General features: G+C 37.3%; 1 protein-coding gene across 3 annotated transcripts in view; it reads left to right on the forward strand.

The window, feature by feature from the left end:
• Window positions 1-12,195, forward strand: part of APP (amyloid beta precursor protein) — a 143,867-nt gene that overhangs the window by 28,442 nt on the left and 103,230 nt on the right. For all 3 annotated transcript variants that reach the window (XM_021532419.3, XM_085590999.1, XM_085591063.1), the window contains exon 2: window positions 6,041-6,208. In XM_021532419.3, coding sequence (XP_021388094.1) covers window positions 6,041-6,208 — 168 coding nt within the window. The remainder of the gene's footprint in view (window positions 1-6,040; window positions 6,209-12,195) is intronic.

The raw sequence follows: 12,195 nt of genomic DNA on the forward strand, positions 1-12,195 counted from the left end.
GTGCAGGATGATGCTAGACAGGTTCCTCACAGGTGCTAGGCTTCTGCTGCTCTTTTGATTTGCCTCATTGCTTCCTAGTGATTCCAGGGACTCCAGGGAGAGAAATCCCCTTGCTCTTGTGTGTGTTCACACATGCACACGCAGGTCAACTGTTTATACAGACACTTCTGCTCAAGTCTTGTGACTATCTCTTGTATGCACTTGGTTGCTGGTTCACTCAGTTCTTTCTGGAGGGCAGCACTCACTTCCCTGTTGCTCCACAAGATAACCTTTTGAACTCAGTGGTTAGTCCTGGCATGTTTTTTTTTGTTTGATTTTAATACTTGATTTCAGGGTAAACAAATGCCTAGGGCTGGGCTGGGGTGTTGTTCTGCAAATACTTGGAACGTGACCTGAGGGAAGCACTACAACTGAGATGTGTGGAATAAATACAACCTATTTCTCAGGACCTTGTGGAGGGTGTGGATGAGGAGAATGGTTGGCTGCCAGAAGATAGTTTTGAGGATATTATATTTCCCATTACAGGCTTGAGGGCTAACTCACTTTTAATTTATTTGTGGAGCAGTTAGTTGATCCTTGAGCTGCTGTAGAGATGTGGGTATTGCAGTGGTGTGATGCATTTTGGCAACACTCTTTATGAAGCAGGCCAGGAAAACAGTGCACAGATATTTGCAGTTGGGTTATGGAGGTTATAGTCAGGCCAAATAAACTTCTCTAGTTTTCCAGCTGCTTTTTGATGGAGTCTGTTTCTCAACCAAATTTTTAATGTAAATTAGACACGGATGTTCACAGGGTTTTTTGCAGGTTAGGAGGGTGGTTCTGACTGTGATAAATGTTTGTCTTTCAGGAGGAGCAACTGTACTGAGCAATTTAACTGCGTAATCAGTAGAATGGTTTTCTGACCTATTTCTATAGGCTGTTGACAACAGTAATGGCTGCTGTTTCTATGTGAACATTGTTGTCCATGTTGATTTTGACAACCTCTTAGTCTTTTTCATCTCTAAGGAAAAGTGAGGTGATGGAAAATTTTCCTTGGTTTTGACAAACAGACATCCTAAAATTGTGAGGAGACAATAATTGGATATTTCTTCCTTTTCTAATTTAGGTGGCTTATTTTGAATTTTTTTTTTCCTGATTGCATTTTTAAGAAAGGAGATATTTTAATTGTGAATCTACATGTGCAGGTTTTTAAATACAAATAGTCTTCAAAGCATTTGTGTTCTGAGAAGATCCTTAACAAAGCTAGGAGGAGAAATACTTTATGGCTTATAAGATGTCTAGGGCAGAGTGTAACAGATTAATCTGCCAAAGTTGATGGCTAACTGATGGGCAAGAGGCCATGGATTTGTGTCTGGTGATATAAGCCTGTATTTGCATGGCATTTGCTGGGTTTGAACCATAGACTGAGCAACAGTCTTCACTTGTAGAGTACAGCAGACCAGATAGTCCAGTGGAAAAAAATCCTGGTCTTTCCACTGGGAATAACAAATCTCTGTATTATGTTTTGCTCACTGAATGTGTAAGGCAAGCAGAGAATCCTTTTATTCTATTGTTGTCCTTTTATTCTATTTTACCTCTATTCTTTATAGGAAAAAGAGTTATGAGTGGTCCCACTTCAAAGACAGACTTTATTTTCTTTCGTTAATTGTCATAGAGGAAGTAAACCACTATGAATGCAAATTGGTGCTGCTTTAGTTAATGAGAACCCTCAGATTTCAACCTGACTGTGGTGTAAAAGTGTGGAGGAAGCAGAGCTGTGGTTTGGAAGGGTGATGTGTTATGACTGGATATGCCTAATTGTTCACATTATTTGAACCCGTTTTACTGTTGTTAAACCTTAAAACTGTAGTCACTGACTTCTTGGTTGGAGGTTTTAACTGGTGTTAGCATTAAAAATTTGAATCAGGGAGGGATTATTTTAGTCATCTCCTAAACTAAGGAGTACAGTTGATGTTCTTGAGCAAGTTGCATTTATGGAGGTTGTTACTGAATGTCCTCTTCTTGAAAGTAATTGAAAATGAAGTAATTATTGCAAATTAAGTACACTTTTATAAGTGTTCAAAGTGGCTTCAGGTTAGTATTTGAAGAATAAAGCAATATAAATCACAGAAGCTGTCTGAGGGACTTCTGGGGAATAGCTTTTGATGTTTCAATGGTTAATAACAGCACATAGAAGGTCTGATGCTTATTTCTATATTATGTTGTAGTTCTTAATACTAAATTAATAGCAGAGCTATCTGAAGTGGTGTTACTTTGGTTCCTTGATAGAAAACCTCTTGAGGGTAGAACCTTGCAGCCTGCGTTTTCTGAATATAACCTGAATTGTGAAAAAAAAACCAACACTTGTTGGTTAAATAGGGATTATGAAACGCAATTAGCAAATATAATAATTGTCTTTGTAACTGCAGAAAGCAATGACAGAGAGAGTGGAGGCAGGGAGAGGGCTATGCTTTCTGTCTTAAATAATAATAGTGTTTGACAGGAAGAAGCCTTTTGATATTATGATGAAATGGCAGTGAGCTAAAATACTCCACACACTTTTTTTTGTTAATGTAAGGTATTCCTTATAGTTTTGCAATTAGATAAACTTCTTTCAGTCCTCTGTACTCTGCTATCAAAATCCTTTTTGAGTGTCCCAGAAATGGTATAAATGACATCCAGCATGCCACGTGGATGTGCATCTCCTGTCAAATAAATGTGTTGAATTGCCAGGCAAGAAAGCAAAGGCATCTGTGCTACCTCTTAGCATGGAAAGGAAACAGATTCCCTATATCTTAGTTTCCTAATGCTTACATGATTTTCTTTTCTGTGTTGTATGTAATTCAACATTTTGACATGAAATAAATACTTTTAATAACTATTTTCTCTAAAACCAAACAGAAAAAATACTATGAAACCCCTACTTCATAAAGACAGGCTCCTGTAGTTAAATGATGCTATTCAGGTGGCCTCGCTAAGACTGACTTTGTTTTGTCCTAAGTTGACCAGTCTGAGAAGAAAATAGATGAATTATATCCCTCTTCTTTCCATATCCAAAGCAGCTACATACCCCATGGGCTTCATAATACAGAGTTGTTTTCTGATTTCAGTCTTTAGTGTTAGTTAGACTTTCTTTTCTCTAATATCCCCACCTGTGAGAGTGTGCAAAATACTGAAAGCCTGTCCTTGAAAGGTGTTTTGAATTTGTTTTCTTTAAAACAATGTTTTAAGCACTTCATAATTTATCTGCTTTTAAGAAGGAAATGTATCAGAGGATTGTGCAGGAAGATGCACTCATCTGGAGGTAAAATGAGTCTTGATGTGACCAGCAATTAATTCATTCACATGTTTAACATGTTATGATAGCATGTGTGGGACAAATCACTTATCACTGTGTTAAATTTTACTAATGTTTTAGTCTCCTGCTTTTTTTTTTTTTTTGAGTTTTTAATCTTAATAAGTGTATGTATTTTACAGAAAGTGCTACATTTCCCCACCTTTCTCCAAAAATACTGCTGTTCAGTCCCCTTTGTGATCAAACTGCTGTGTGTTTCTTAAAATAAGTATTATTTAATGAGATTTCATATTATCAGGAACTTGTACCATATAGCAATCCCTTGAAATTAGTTAGCTAAATTTTATCTGTTATTTTTGGCTTTTATTTTGGTTAAACTCAGCAGTGTTAGGTTTACAATTGGACTCAATCTTAAAAGTCTCATTCAGCCTAAATTAATCTTTGAGTCTATGATCTAAATACTTTTGTTTTATGATTTTGAGTAAACAAATTGAAAATCTGCCGCAGTGGGACTACTGTGTGCTTTATTTATTTACTAAAGATCTCAGCTGGAAGAGCAGACTGGGAATATAGAGTTCTCATCCACACATCATCTGGATGACTCACTTCCATTTTTATTGAAATTTTGATAGGGTTATGTTACATGTCTAAAGAAAAGAAAGTAATTAACTTGGAGGATATTTTGCATATTGTTATAGAGTTGCTCTCCAAAGTTTCTGAGGGTATTAGAAGGAGTAAGCATGTGATACTGTTCCTGATCAAGGCAAGCCAAGACAAGGTGTCATCCCAGTTATTGGAAAATTCTCTAATTACCCAGTGGAAAAACAGTGATAGGTGTATTTTTAAAATTAATTGTACAGAATGTACTTGTTGCACAGGAGAAGAGAAATTGAGATAGTAAAGGAAGGTCTTGGCCAGCTGAGGTGCTCCTGTCTTGTTTTTTTTTGTTTTGTTTGTTTGTTCTTGAGCTGAATTGCAGTAACAAGTTAACATCTTATGAAAACAGGACAAGAAATGTTCTCTTTTCTCTTAAAAAAAACCCTAAACAAAACCTTGGTTTAATTTTGACATTTTCACTTTCAGTGAGAATCCAATGGATAGTTAGATGTTCACTCTCACAATGTTTCTTAGTATGGACTTTGGGGTTTTTTAGTACTATAAAATTATATAAAATTCATTAAATATATATTTAATATATAAATATAAAAGTGCATATAGTATATTAATTATAACATTCATAATAAATATTCATAAAATATTATACATTATAATATTAGTTATATTTACATATATTAAACATATATCTAATATATTAACTATATAAAATTTTGTGTTTAAACAAAAAGCCAAATTAATATCCTGGGTTTGCGTGTCTCCTATGATACCATAATTCTGTTTCTTCTCTTTTTTTGTGAATTTTTAAAATGTTTTCAATTTTCCTCTTGAGAAGCCTTCTAGCTAAGAGATTAAAAGTTAAAAGTAGATATTTAAACTGAAATGAATACCCTGCTGCACCTTGAATATAACCAACTGGCCTTTGGAGTGTGAGAGGCAGTGGAGAGTTGCAGACTTGTCTTTTGAGGTACCTGATCCAGAGAGGAGGTTTCTCTTTGTGTCATTTTCCTCAGATGTAAAACAAAAATATAGTCCTTTCATCCTATACCTTCAGGGACTGGCTCTTGATTTCTCTGCAGTGCTGTGGTACCATAGGAGGGATTTAAACCCGTGCTGAGTTTGGCAGCATGGGCAGTGGCTGTGGTTCAAGGGGAGGAGCACCTGGTATTTTAATGCTTGTTGGGGAGATGGTATGCTGTAATTCTTGGTTGTCAGCTAAACCTTCAGCAGAGCCATTTTGATACCTCCCCAGCCCCTCTGCATCTTGAGGTTCAATCCAAGAAAAGCTTTGGTGGAAGCTGCTTTTAATCCACCATCTTTTTATAAGACATGATAAAATAGAGCCAATGTGTTCAACAAGGAGATGAACTACCGGGGGGCCTGGAAAAGGATACACTGTGAGGTTTTTTTAGGAAAATCTTGCTAAAAACTTGTTACTCTTTCATTTAGTTGTTGGTAAACCCCTTCCCCACATTATAATTGCTATCCTTGCAAAATTAAACTTTTATAACTGTGCTGCAACTGTGCTTGTTGTTCTGTGTTTAGCCCAAGTTGGTAAGAAGACAGTTTTGGGCCACAAAACAGTTTGGTTAAGTGTGGCAGCAGCTCTGTCTCCAAAGAGAGCAGCATTAACTTTCCCAGGCCTTTCTGGGAAAGGCTGTGAGAAGATCAGAGAAAAGAATGATAAACAATTCTTATCTTCACTTGCTCCGCCTGTTATTGTGAACTTGTGGAATGTATTATGGAGATTTGTTTACCAAAGGGTGGTTTCTTGATTAGCCAGTGGTGATGACGTTTGGATTGGTGGACCAGTTAAGTCCAGGTGTATCATAACTGTCTATAAAAGCAATGGGTTTCTTAATAATAATTATACTATAATAAAGAGATTGATCAGCCTTCTCCATTGATCATGGAGTCAATGCTAATTGTTACCCGGCCAGGGGCCTGCGGCAACAGTTAAGCTTTAAAATGATACTGTTGTAATCTGAATTTCTGTGAACACCCCATTTACATCTCCCTGAATAAAAATTGTTTGTCTTTGCAGCAGTAGGTGGATGAGTCTGGAGTCTGTCTCAGATTTGCTTGACGTGTTGCTGCTTTGACTGGACTGAAATGTCAAATGTGAGATTAAAACTTTTCTTCTCCTTCCAGGTGCCTGCTGATGGAAATGCAGGGCTGCTGGCAGAACCTCAGATTGCCATGTTCTGTGGCAAGCTCAACATGCATATGAACGTGCAGAATGGAAAGTGGGAATCAGATCCCTCTGGCACCAAGACCTGCATTGGGACAAAAGAAGGGATTCTTCAGTACTGCCAGGAAGTAAGTGCTATCTCAGGAATAACTGTAGTGGTTTTTCTTTCAAAGGTGTAAGTGCAGGCATGTGCTGGAGAGCTCAGTCTGCAGGGAATCTTCCCTCTTTTGGTCCATTGCCTTCTTGTCCTTTCTGAAGAGGTTCTCTCCAGCACCTGTAAAAGCAGCTTCTGGAATTGGTTGCTGAGGGAGTCACTGGGAGTGTTGGAAAGCTTTGTCTCTCTTCTACCCTCGTGGGATAGTTTTTGTACAGTATGTGTGCAATGGACTTCTTTCTTATAAAGTGTTCTGAATAAAGCTGAGGTGTCAATTTATTATTTAAAATGCCCTTGGGTTTTTTGGGTTTATTTGCAAAGGTCAGCTGTAACATAACTTCTGTTGTTCTGCCACTGAAATGCACTTTTGCAGTCTGGAGTTAATGGGGTCTGCTGCACACAGAACCATTTAGAGTTTCTTAATAGAAAAGCTTCCCCTACAGATGAAGTCACAATCCCTGATTTCATATTTGAGAGCAGAAACTTCTTACCCACTTGCATATATCCTAAGAACATGTGGATCTATTTTTGTTTTGTCTCTGTGATGTGATAGTACAATAACCTTGTACCAGTGTGTGACAGTTTGAAAAGAAAATGTGTTATTTCATGCAATGGAACAAAAGGGCATGGTTTGAGTTGCCTTAGTTCTTACATTTACTATGCGACCTCTTTTTTTCTTTTTTCTTCCTTTTTCTTCCTTTTTCTTCCCTTTTCTTCCCTTTTCTTCCCTTTTCTTCCCTTTTCTTCCCTTTTCTTCCCTTTTCTTCCCTTTTCTTCCCTTTTCTTCCTTTTTCTTCCTTCCTTGTTCCCCCTTTTCCCCCCTTTTCCCCCCTTTTCCCCCCTTTTCCCCCCTTTTCCCCCCTTTCCCCCCTTTTCCCCCCTTTTCCCCCCTTTTCCCCCCTTTTCCCCCCTTTTCCCCCCTTTTCCCCCCTTTTCCCCCCTTTTTTCCCTTTTTTCCTTTGTTTTTTCCCCTTTTTTCCTTTGTTTTTTTTTTCCTTTTTTCCTTTTTTCCTTTTTTTGTATATGTGAATGCTGTTGCATATTTCCATAGCAGTAACTGCTTTGTTTCGTAAATGTCAAACCAGTTCCTGTGAAACTATTTATTTAGAAAGCAAGAGAATTTATTTTTCAGTTCTATGTTCTCTTGGCATCTTCATTCTTGTCCTTTCAAGCATTGATTGTTCTTTTTAGGTTTTGCAGTGTTTTATTCAGTTTTTATTGCATTTGAGCAAAATATTCACTGTAAGGGTGATATTGTAATGGCAATTGAAATTGATTCTTCTTCAGTAGCTTTCACTCTTTACTAAGAAAATTACTTTGTGAAATTCATATTTTTGTTTATCACTAACAAAAATATCTAACCTACTCTAACCTAGCCTACTATTACTGTTTCAAAGATTTCCTCTGGTTTTCTGTTGTCTTCTTTGATTTATCTAAAGAAAGTTGATTTATGCATAATGAAAGTATTGAGGGTGAGGAAAGAAATTAGAAAAGGAAAGAAGAGCATCAGTAAGTAAAAATGCATCAGTGACTAAAGGTAGTAAGTCTATCTGAAGTTACAGAAATAAATATGTGAATTATGGAAGTAGGACTAGAAAGTTTGGGAGCTTTTAAGGCATGAGTTTCTCAGTATGTTGGGGATTCAGCTACAAATGCTGCTGGTAGAGAAGGATTCTGGAATAAGGTCTTAGAGTGTAACCATCAACTGACTGACTGTTGGGTGATTTTGAAATGTGGGTATTTCTCCTGCAGAGATGTAGTGTGAACCTTGAGATTCTCATTGTTTCCTCTTTTGGTCACTGCCAGCTTAGGTGGATTTTGAAGTCTTGATCCAGGAAGTAGCAGTAGAGGAGCATTGTAGAGCAGAAAGGGAGTAACAAGCAATAAGCAGAACCACCTATATGTTCTAGAGATTAATATTGCTTGGTTTTGCTTTACTTCGTTTGAGTGGGAGCTCAGTGCATCTGTCAGAGTTCGTATTTGGACCACACATCACACAGTTTAAATATGGCAATGCTCAGACAATAGATTGCTTTATTTGAAAGGAAATGAAAGATTTTTGAACGCTGCCTTCCAGCTTCCTTGAATTCAGTTTAATACTGAACTCATTGGAAGTGGTTCTGGAAGCATATCTCCACATTTTCTTGTGTTCAGTGTAAGCTGGTGACTTCTCTCTCTCTTTCATTTTGTGACATAAAAAAAAAAAAAAAAAAAAAAGACAAAAAAAAAAACCAACCCAACTTTCTTGGGCAGAATGAAATGCTGTATACATAAGTACAATTTATTAGTGGTTCCTTTTAATGTCAAACCAGGTAGCATGCTGCTGTATGGATTGTACCTGTTACTGGGAAGTAAAACTTCATGGACCTGATCTGCAAACAGCTGTCAAGTGCAAATGCTGCAGATGCTAGAACAATGGGGCACTGATGTAAATTTGGATGCTTTACAGCTCTGTGTGCCAGAATCCTTAAGTGTTGAGTGATCTAGATGAGATGAGTGATCTAGAGCCACTGGTCAGTGAGTCCTGCTGCTGACACTGCAGCACCAGCTGTTTCAGAGAAATTTTGGGAAAACCCTGTCCTGTCAATTACTCAATAACTACAGAGAATGAGGCACAACTTCATTCCCTGGCAAAAGTTTCTTCCTAATAGCCCCTTCTGGGTGGTTAACTGGTGTCCCAATGCAGGTGGATACCTCTGCTCCTGGATTTGCCTTTTTTTTGTTTTATAGGAGGAGTTGGGTTGCTCCCACATACAGATTATTGTCATAGGAAGGTGCTTTTGCAGGTCAGTCAGCTCCTGTCTTCCAAACAGTGTTCATAAAACCCATATGGATCCTGCCCTTTGTCAAAGCGTGCTTTTGGAGTTACTGAATATGCAGAGTAGGAAGTTCATTTAGGTGTGCTTCATTCCCTGTTTGAAGGGGAAGAGTATTCAGGTGGAAGCCATTGAGGTATGTTTATTATATCAGCAATTTTGAGCAGCTACTGTGTGCAGAATTTTGTGTCTATTAGTTAGAATACATGAGTTCCTTGAAGGATTGAAATTACTTTACCATCTGTGTTGAACCCCCCTGTCCAAAATGAATTGTAAAAGTCACAGCTTGCAAAAAATTATTTTGTCTAATGCATGTTTTTTAACCCCACTTAGTTTCATTTGGCGATGCCACTTCCATTTTAAGTATGCATGTGACTGTTTGTTGGCTTTTTTCCTTTCCTGCAAGACCAAACCACAGCTATAATAAAGTAAGTTTGGGTCTGGATATTGTGAGGATGAATTAAACCTGAGAGTTTGGAGATCTAGTGCACTTTGTAATCAGCAGCTGGCTTGCTTTGCAATCTTTAGCTAGATGCCTAGAGTAGCTTTCAGATGTAAAGTGAGTGTTGGCTTTGGGAGGTGTTTCACGTGCATCTCATGACTGCTTGGTTTCTTTTGTAAAGTCATTACACATGTCCATTTTCTTTTTAAACATCACTAGGATGCATGACTATTTTTGGCTAGTGTGTATTTCTTACAGAAATCCTCCCCAGAAATAACAAAATTATAAATGCATGTTACTACATTCTTAACTGTTACCTTTGTGTTACAGGGAGCAGAAAATAGTAGGGTAAATTCCTGTAATAGATAATTCATTATAACTATTGACAGAACACTGTTGACATTTCTGATCTCTAACCATAATGCTTCCAGAAATTGTTATCTTGTCATTTTCTCAAATCCCCTAGTTTTGTGTCGTGTATTTAGGTATATTGCTTGTGAAACCCAATAACCACTTCTAGCCAGGCCCAGTACAACCTGGGGTATGACCACACTAAAGCTTTGACATTATTTCACCCCACAATCTCCAGATGTCCCCTGTTTTGTACATGGGCCAAAAGGGCCACCAAATGACTGGCCCATCTCTTTTTTATTTAGTTGCTTCGCTTCCTCTTGTCACCATATCTGATAATCCTACTGTGCTTGTTGACCTGGGGGCTACTTCAGGCAGCCCTGATGGCAGCAGTTCCTTCCCTCTAGTCTTTGTCTTCCTGCTAATAAAGAGTTTGTTAAACTGCCAGGGATGACAAGGTTTTTGAAAAGAGAGAAAAATTGTTTGATCTGTTTTTTTCTGAAAATTTGTGGCACAGTGATAATGGTCTTACTGCTTTGATAATGGTTTCTCTCCATTATCTTATCATTCTCTCAATTTCTTATCATTTTCATTGTAATAGAAATTGTTGTTTTTATCTAGGCTGCATAATGTGTCTTTTCTAGTTTCTCAAAGCGAATAGCCACAGTATTGAAGGTGAAAATTAATTCTAAACCTGCACTACTTGAAATTCAGCAGTCTAAAAAGCCATAAATTTTGCTCTGAGGAAAATGATGCATTTAATGAAAGGGGAAGCATACAGATTTTTGGCAGCACAGAATGTCCTTAAAAACAAATGACATTTTCAACAGAAATGGGTGTTGTTATATTCTGAGATGTGTACAGTCATGATTAAAACTTTGACTGAATGTTATCCTAGCAATCTTCGCATTGATTATTGAGGTCTAAGGTTTTATAGTTTTTGATCCACAGAAAAGGTTGAACTAGTTTACTCTTTCTGCCAGTGCTTAAATTTGATTTCCTTGAAAATAGAGGATTACTACTGATGGTATATTTATCCTGCAGTTAAACCTTAGTATACTCACCTTCTTGAGAAGGAAGGCTGGGATTTTTAGCCCTGACTGTATCTACCATGGAAATATATTTCAAATTAAATGACTAATAAAACTTGGAGCATATGTTGCAAAATGTTTCCTGTCTTTCTTTTGTTGATAATAAAAAAATCTTCCCTCTTTTTTTTCTCTGCACTGATTTTTTAGCATGTCTCAAAATGAAATGAAAAAATAAGGACTTTTTCAAAGAGTGCTTCTACTTTGAGGCTGAGGGAGGAAAAAGGATGAAAAGGCATGAGGATTTGTATGCATAAATAAATATTTAGGTAAACATGTACTGCAGCATTTAATGAAACTGCAATGCTGCATTTTCCTGTAGATTAATTTTTAATTTCACAGATATGATGGACAAGATTAATCAATGGGTTCCATCAGAGTAATGTTTGTGCCAATGATACAAAATTTCAATAGCCAAACCAAATTTTATATTTTATATATTTCATTTTAAAGCAAGCAAGCAGCGCTGGGTGGCTGGGAAGTCACCGTTCCACTAATGGTGTACACCACTTACAAGTTCAGCAATGTATATCTACTGTTTTTAAGCCTACAAAGCATTTTCCAGTGTGCTTGTGTTAGTCCGAATCAGCAAATATTAATAAGCTGGGATGAGCAATTTCATTATCTTTCCAGGTGGTTGAAGGCTTCCATTCCTGCTTGTGGTCATCTGGAGGGAGGCCCTTCACTAGTATCTGCTAAATAATTTTAGTTTCATACAAGTGCATCAAGCTTTTTATTATACACAAGCATTTAATCACTTTGTTGCAATATCTCTTAGCTTTACCAGAGCTTCCTCTATTTTATTCTAAGCATCATTCCATTTTGCCACCTCATCTCTTGACTTTACTATATTTCTTCTATTTTCTTTTTTGATGCTTTATTTGGCTATTCAGTCAGAAAGTTTCAAAACTGTTCTTTGTACCCTAAGAAAAATCTATTATAAATATATAGCTGTTATGTTTCAGCCATGTTGAAGAGGATAGAGAAATTATTTGCAAGAGCATGTAATAACAGGATAAGAGGTAGTGGCTCCAAACTGACAGAGTAAATTTATATTGGACATATGAGGGTGGTGAGGCGCTGGCACAGGTTGCCCAGAGAAACTGTGTCTGTCCCATCCCTGGATGTGTCCAGGGCCAGTGAGGTTGGAACAAGATGATCTTTGAGGTACCTTCCAATCCAGGCAATTCTGTGATTTTTTTTTCATTTTTGAGACCATATTTACATGGGCACTTCAGTCTGGCACAGATCTATCCCACTTTGT

This window comes from Lonchura striata, chromosome 1, assembly GCF_050655825.1.
Source record: "Lonchura striata isolate lonStrDom1 chromosome 1, ASM5065582v1, whole genome shotgun sequence".
Classification (NCBI taxonomy): Eukaryota; Metazoa; Chordata; class Aves; order Passeriformes; family Estrildidae; genus Lonchura; species Lonchura striata.